The following is a 6,886-nucleotide window of genomic DNA, read 5'->3' as shown; positions in this document are numbered from 1 at the left end:
CACTCCTATCAGCTAAAATTAAGAGGAAGCGGTTCCAGTGAGCACACGATCAACAACACTGGACAGTCATGCTGATGGCAGAGTCAGGATTTGGCATAAGCAGCATAAGTCCATGGCACCGTCGTGCCTGATGCCATACACCATTGGTGTAATGGTGTGGGGAATGTTTTCCTGGAACACGTTAGGTCCCATGATACCAATAGAGCAACGTTTCCACGCCCCAACGAATTCAGACTTTTTTGGAAGCAAAGGGGGGTCCGACCCAGTACTAGATGGGTGTACCTAATAAACTGAGCACTGAGTGTATATTTCCACATGGTGACATTGGAATTATACTGTGAAAAAGTATGACGATGCACTGAGTTGTTTGAAAAGATCGCCTGAAATTTCTGMCTGTTTTGGTGGGATGGAGTTTTGGCCTTCCATGTTGACATCACTGTGTGTTAAATTAGTTAATAGACCAATAAGAAAGAGAGTTCCAAACATCTCTGCCAATAACATCTTATTTTCCTTTTTCCTCTTCCCACTCAGACCACTCCCAGACAGTCCGAGCAAAATTCTTGCTTGAGAAATTSCTCTTCGTTAAAAAGCTATTTTTGTTTATTTTTTTGACTATTTTAATTGAAAAAAAAAATCACAGTAAGGTACTTAATTGTTACCCAGAAATGATTTGATATTGAGATAAAAATGGCTGCATTGGATCTTTAATATTGGCATTTTGAATTGATATCCTCACACATATCTTCACCTTAATACCCAGTTGGCCTGTGTAACCTTCTCAAATACACACACATTTCTGAAAAGGAAAATGTAAAAAAAGATAACTAACTTTTGTCTTAGAAATATAATGTGGAACAACACAAATACAGCTGAAAATATTTGATTTGGTAATTTCATAAAGATAAACCATTCAACGGATTTTACWGTAGACTAGCTAGTTGTGTGTTATAAGGACAAAAGTGCAACAGGTTAATAGAGTACAATACGGTAAAGAGTATTTTACATTGAACAAAAGAGAATAGCAGTTGTTGGATATAGACAATCATAAATCAATTCAGTTTAATACAAGTTGCAACAGGGAGACATCTCGCGTACAGAAGCACAGAGCATGTCTAGCAGGTCTCTTGGAGACAGGCCCTTTATATCACTACTGGAAAAACTACAGAGAGTAAGATAATGTGATGAGAAAACAACCATGAATATCCCACCGTTTGCCACACTCGCTTAAAGGCACTGAAAGTATATTAAGAATTTGTTGAGAATTGGTTGTCAAATTCTTCGAGAGGCACGATGATTAAGTACAATGTATTTTGGTGTAACGTTGAGTTATAATAATWYCTGGATACATCAGGATGCCTGGTTAGAGGAGTTCACCCACTCAACCTGGCTCCTGGCTGGCATGCTGCTCCCCCTGTTGCCAGCATGTATCATAGTATTCTCTGTAGGTAAATCACATCTCTGGGCAGGTGTGGTCCTCACAATGGGAAGAGGGGCAGATGTGGCCAGCCCATCTAAATGACCTGAGAACAGTGTATCTGCACAGGTTCTGTCTCCTAAACTAAGGCCTGCTGTCAGTGAGTTCGTATCATGATGCACATCAGAGAGAGAGCAACCCTTAGGTCCACTCATCAAGTCAGAGTTTAGTCCAAAGAAAGCCTCGCTTTCACCGACTCCAAGACTTAAACTGTCAAGCATATCCATCCTCCTAGGTACAGGGTCCTCCTCCCTCTCTTCATCTATCAGACTCAGTGTGGGGAAGATGATGTCCAGATCTGGTAGAGGCGGGATCACATCACTGACAAAACTGTGAGGATACTCCAGTTCTCCACTGTAGGCAGCTGGCAGGTTCACAATGTCATGATCTGCCACTTCTGATTGKGCCATAATGTYATGATMTMCCACTTCTGATTGGGCCACACTGTCRAATCCAAYYCCTGACTGGTMCAGGCTGTTGAACGCCACAACAGGCTGTTGGGCACTGAGGTCCACGGGGTACCCCCCTTTGCTAGCCCCCTCAATTAAACCCACAGCCTTTTCATGGACCCCCGGGATACATATTGGCTCAGAGATCCCACTGCTGACACCAATGTCTGTAACAGTACAGGTAATGCTCTCTAGAGGCAGTGAGAGGAGAGGGCCAACAGAAAGGAGAGTTAGTTACATCAAACAGACAAAGGAAGTGACTGAATATCAAACTTCTCACCCCTGCCTGCTTTCTAATGCTCCAATCAAAGACAGTGAATAATGAATTTACTATATCTACTACATTAACAAGTCACCTGATATTTTCTTTTGAGAGAGTATGCGCTGGGGCCAGACTCTGGTGGTAGGCCTGTCATCCYCCTCATCGTCTGGGCAGGCAGGTGGGTCTCCTCCCATGACCAGGCCCAGAGGCACCGCCCCCACCCACTGTTTAGAGCGGACACACTGCAGGACATCCATGATCCACCGGGCCTCACGCCACACCACCTCAAGACTCTAAACAGGGCAAAGGGACAGASAGGYAAGGGGGSTCATTCCCTCTCATACAMRCATACTGTCCYCCTTTGATATCTATTTCATTACTCTCTATGGGTAGTCTACCTGTGAGAGCTGAGTGATGTGACCAAGGCGGTCTCTGGCCTCCTGCACCTCCTTCGTGTCCAGAGCTTCTCGCAAAGCCTGCTGGGACAGATGGGCGTCCAGCTCCAACCGAACCCAGACCTGACAGTACTGAGACAGGAAGTCTTGCTCGTAYGTCCAGAAGTGCACTGTGAGACGTGAGGATTAGACAGAAAATAAAGAGAAAAATCTAAGCTCACCACCACTGACAGTTTACTCTGAGCAAAAACATAAATGGCATGACACGTCTTATATTCTCTATGTTGTCCATGAACCTTTCCCTCAACGTCAATAAGACCAAGGAGCTAATCGTGGACTACAGGAAACGGGGGGCGAGCACGGCCTCATCCACATCGAGACAGGGCTGCAGTGTAGCAGGTCGAGATCTTTAAGTTCCCCGGTGTCCAAATCACTAAGGACTTAAAATGGTCCACACACACACAAACAGTCGTGAAAAAGATACGACAGAGCCTCTTGCTCCTCAGGAGGTTGAAATCATCAAAAHGTTCTRCARCTGCACCATTGAGAGCATCWTGWCTGGCTGCATCACTGCTTGGTAYGGCAACTGCACTGACMTCGATCACATGGCASTACAAAGGGTGGTGTGGACAGCCCAGRACATCACTGGGKCTGAGCTMCCTGCCACCCAGGACCTCTATATCAGGCGGTGTGAAAGGAAGGCCCAGAAAAKTGTTAAAGACTCCAGCCACCCCATAGACTGTTCTCTCTACTTCCGCAAGGCAAGCACACACRCACATAACACGCACATACATTCATACTAACTCTACACACRYGCACACACACTCACATACAATCATCAAATACACTGCTGCTACTCTGTTTATCATATATCCCGATGCCTAGTCACCTTACCCCTATACATATCTAACCCTCCCACTCCAGTATCCCTGCACATTGTAAATAAGGTATTGKCACTGACCCTGGAACTGATCCTGTATATAGCTTACTTACTTTCTCRTATTCTTCTTATTTCTATTTMTGTGTTTTTGTTCTACTTYACTTTTTATWACTTTTTTATAGTACTACTGATATTGATTACTGCATTGTTGGGAAAGAGCAAACAAGAAAGGCATTTCACTGTACTTGTGCRCRTGACAATAAATACTTGAAACTTAAACCCAACCCTGGCACCAATACATACCCAGYTCAAAKATCTGCAGTGGCATTGTGAGGCCTGGYTCCTTGGTGCCCACYARGGGCCAGTAGCTAGAACTGAAGTCTTCACTGGGGGGCAGCAGGAGCAGCATGGACATCTTATCCCCAAACTGCAGCAGCTCCCGAGTGTACACACCATACTGATATGCCTGTAGGAGAGGAGAGCAGGGAGAAATAAGTGATGATCAGAGGATGAGGACAAGAGGTGAAGAATATCGAGAGAGAGAAAAAGCAAAAAGAAAAGAATAGAGAGAGAAAACAAGAGGAGGTAAGAGAGGTGTATTACATGATACAGTATATCATTTAAATGAGATTGAAAAGCATGTGAGTTGGAGAGTAAGTGAAACCATGGTTACCCTGTAGAGGGGGATGTTGAGCTTTGTCAACAAGAGAGTGACAGCGGCCCTGAGTGACCTCACAAAGTCCCCCAGCCCAGAGCTGTCCATCGAGGTCTCATCCTCATTCTCTGTGTCCTCATTGGCTGTTAACATGTTGTGGCTTTGTAACCACGCCCATTCATCGCTAAAACAAAAATGCAGCCCAAGACACATCACAAGGAACTATCCTTAGCAATGATCTCATCTGACCAGTCAGTAATCCTTAAAAACACTAGACAAACACTGAGGACACACGTCATTCTAAGTATTATACAGTATACCATTTCATCATCAGCTATACCAGGTCAGAACAGTTTAAAAGTCAGTCTGTACGTGGTAGTGCATACTGAACTCAGTGGTAAGCTCAGTGGTAGTATGTTAGCTGTGTTACCGGGACACATGGGGATTGTGGCGTACTCTGGCGTGGCATAGCAGGTTGGGCAGCCTCTGGGGCACTAGAACCCTGATCTGCTCCACTGTGCTGCACAGCTTCAAGATGCCCACGTACAGGCCAGACTGGGCCCACTGGACACTGTGTCTGTGGTAGGACAGCTTCTCCTGGTGAGGGACACAGAGAAAAGCATTGTTGTATTAGCACAATAAGAAGCCTTACTACTGTATATAAACACGAGCACACAGTGTCCCAGCCAGGAAGGGTCACCTTGAGCTGCTCTGTGAGGGTGTCCATGGCAGTAGGCTCTGGGAGTAGAGGGGTCCTGCTCCGGTTCTTCTCCAGCCAGGCCAGGGGGACCCAGTGGAGAGGGACGTCCGGGGGTTTTGTGTGGGCCGCACAATCCTTCACTGTCACCAGCAGGACATTACCCTGCTTGTCCTTCAGAGGCTCATAGTACACCTGGCCCAAGTCTACTGTTCCCAGAGAGGACTGCAGAGAGAGGCAGGGAAGGAGAGAGGGAGAAAAGTATGAAATATTAKAATAAAAATAAAGAGTGAAAAGGAAAGTCAACGAGAAACAGGCAGTGGAAGAGAAAGCTCACAGAAAATGTTGTCTCTTCATCTTTGCTAGGTGCTTTATTGATGAGAAGGCCATGTACAGTGACCTATCAGTGTACATTATCCTTTTTTTCACCTGTAGTTGTGCTACAGCCTGCAAGATATTGTGCCTGTTCTGAAGTAGTGATGAAGAGGAGGAGAGAGCGGAGGAGAGGGCCTGCTGGAGCCAGGGCACCTGTTGCCACGCACAGGACAACTGTAAGAAAAAGAGAGAGGGATAGAAAGATAGAAAATAGACTATGTCAATTTGGAACATATATTTCACACAGGTATACCTACCAATGTATTAAATTAGATTGACAGCTAACCTTGGCAAACCAAAGGAAGTCCTGAGAGATGGAGGTGGAGCAGCACTGGATCTCCACCAATGGGAGCTGGTCATCTGCTGTGACCAGGATGTTTTCCTTTCTGTAGAACACAGTTGCCAGGTATACACCCCTAACAATGAGACAAAGAGGAAGAACAGATGAGGTTCATCCTAACGAGGGAAGACAGAAAAAAATGAATAGAGAGATAGGTGCAATAAAGGGAGGGCAGAAAGGGACTGAAACACTTGTTTGAAGAGTAGGGGATGTACTGAGGGAACAGAGACAGCATGGGATCTTTCTCTAAATGTAACCATGGGAGATGTTAGTGGCAGAGATACAGAGTTGTTGGGTGAGGAGCATTGCTATCTCACCTCTGTAGGAGACGGACAAACTTGGTGGCTGACTGGAAGAGCAGCTTCAGGCTGCGAGACATAGAGAGGCGCTTACTGGGGCTCTGGGGCTTGGAGCTCTCTATGGGCCACAGGACAAAGGAATGAGACATTCAGACACGGAGGACCATGTGAAAGAGCCAGAGTATTATTTTGAGTGACTGATACTGTTTACTTTCTCATGTATTATACAGGTATTGAATGTATACGGATGTTTATCTTACACAAATCATTTGAATAGTATATTCATTCCCCTTGTATGAGAGGCRGAACTGAGATGCTGTATCTACGTTATGGTTCAAGAAGTACACTACCTATACAGTATCCCTTGTAGTGTGGCTCTCTGGTTTGCTCCAACAGTCTCCTGGCTAGAGCCTCCTTGTTCCTGCTTGGAGTTTTCACTCCCATACACTCCCTCCAGCCTGCAGAGGGAGACACAGGCCACCAGTGTTCACTGATATTCATTGTGGAGTCATATGATCCAAGGTCAGCTGTTTTCTTCAAATGGCGAAGGTTGGTATTTGGGGAGCTGATTCTTGATCTGTGATTAGGGGYAACGTCTACACAGAGCATTGATGATAATATAGAATATCAGAAAGCTCTTTTGTCTGTCTGCAGTTCCATTTACTCACTGGAGGGGGTAGCACTGACTGGGCTGGAGCTCTGAGCCGGGCCCCATCCCTTCACGTTGTAGGCGGTCACTCTCACAAAGTAGTGCATTCCCTAAGAGACCAATACATTATCATCATGACTTAACCTTACGAACAGGCAGACCAGGGCAAATAACTTTACATCGTAGTTGTTCATTTCTGCAGGTAACTGAGACAGTTGAGGTTGAGTGCCTCCTAGCCTCAGGGTGTTCTGGTTCAGGAGATGTGACCGGGGTCGTGTGTGTCTTACTGTCGTGAGTCCTGTGATGCTGTGGACTGGGGTCTTAGTGTCGATCACCTGGGCTGAGCCAAGTATGCTCTTGAAGTTGGCAGAGGTGCTCCATTCCACTGTAGGAGGTGACAGGAAGAGAGAC

The 6,886-nt window shown here is 45.8% G+C and overlaps 1 protein-coding gene across 1 annotated transcript in view; it reads right to left on the bottom strand.

Moving 5' to 3' along the window:
- Positions 1-687: 687 nt before the first annotated feature.
- The window catches only part of LOC111967108 (ankyrin repeat and fibronectin type-III domain-containing protein 1-like), a 7,533-nt gene continuing 1,334 nt past the window's right edge, over positions 688-6,886 (bottom strand). Inside the window, exons 2-14 of the mRNA XM_070444653.1 lie at positions 6,763-6,860; positions 6,495-6,585; positions 6,177-6,284; positions 5,845-5,944; positions 5,474-5,603; positions 5,242-5,361; positions 4,816-5,037; positions 4,546-4,712; positions 4,134-4,299; positions 3,764-3,926; positions 2,584-2,750; positions 2,280-2,478; positions 688-2,114 (exon numbers count right to left, since the gene is read on the bottom strand). Of these exons, the coding sequence (XP_070300754.1) occupies positions 1,348-2,114; positions 2,280-2,478; positions 2,584-2,750; positions 3,764-3,926; positions 4,134-4,299; positions 4,546-4,712; positions 4,816-5,037; positions 5,242-5,361; positions 5,474-5,603; positions 5,845-5,944; positions 6,177-6,284; positions 6,495-6,585; positions 6,763-6,860 (2,498 nt within the window). The 3' untranslated portion in view covers positions 688-1,347. The remainder of the gene's footprint in view (positions 2,115-2,279; positions 2,479-2,583; positions 2,751-3,763; positions 3,927-4,133; positions 4,300-4,545; positions 4,713-4,815; positions 5,038-5,241; positions 5,362-5,473; positions 5,604-5,844; positions 5,945-6,176; positions 6,285-6,494; positions 6,586-6,762; positions 6,861-6,886) is intronic.

This window comes from Salvelinus sp. IW2-2015, linkage group LG8, assembly GCF_002910315.2.
Source record: "Salvelinus sp. IW2-2015 linkage group LG8, ASM291031v2, whole genome shotgun sequence".
Taxonomy (NCBI): Eukaryota; Metazoa; Chordata; class Actinopteri; order Salmoniformes; family Salmonidae; genus Salvelinus; species Salvelinus sp. IW2-2015.
This window is presented reverse-complemented; position numbering and strand designations above follow the sequence as displayed.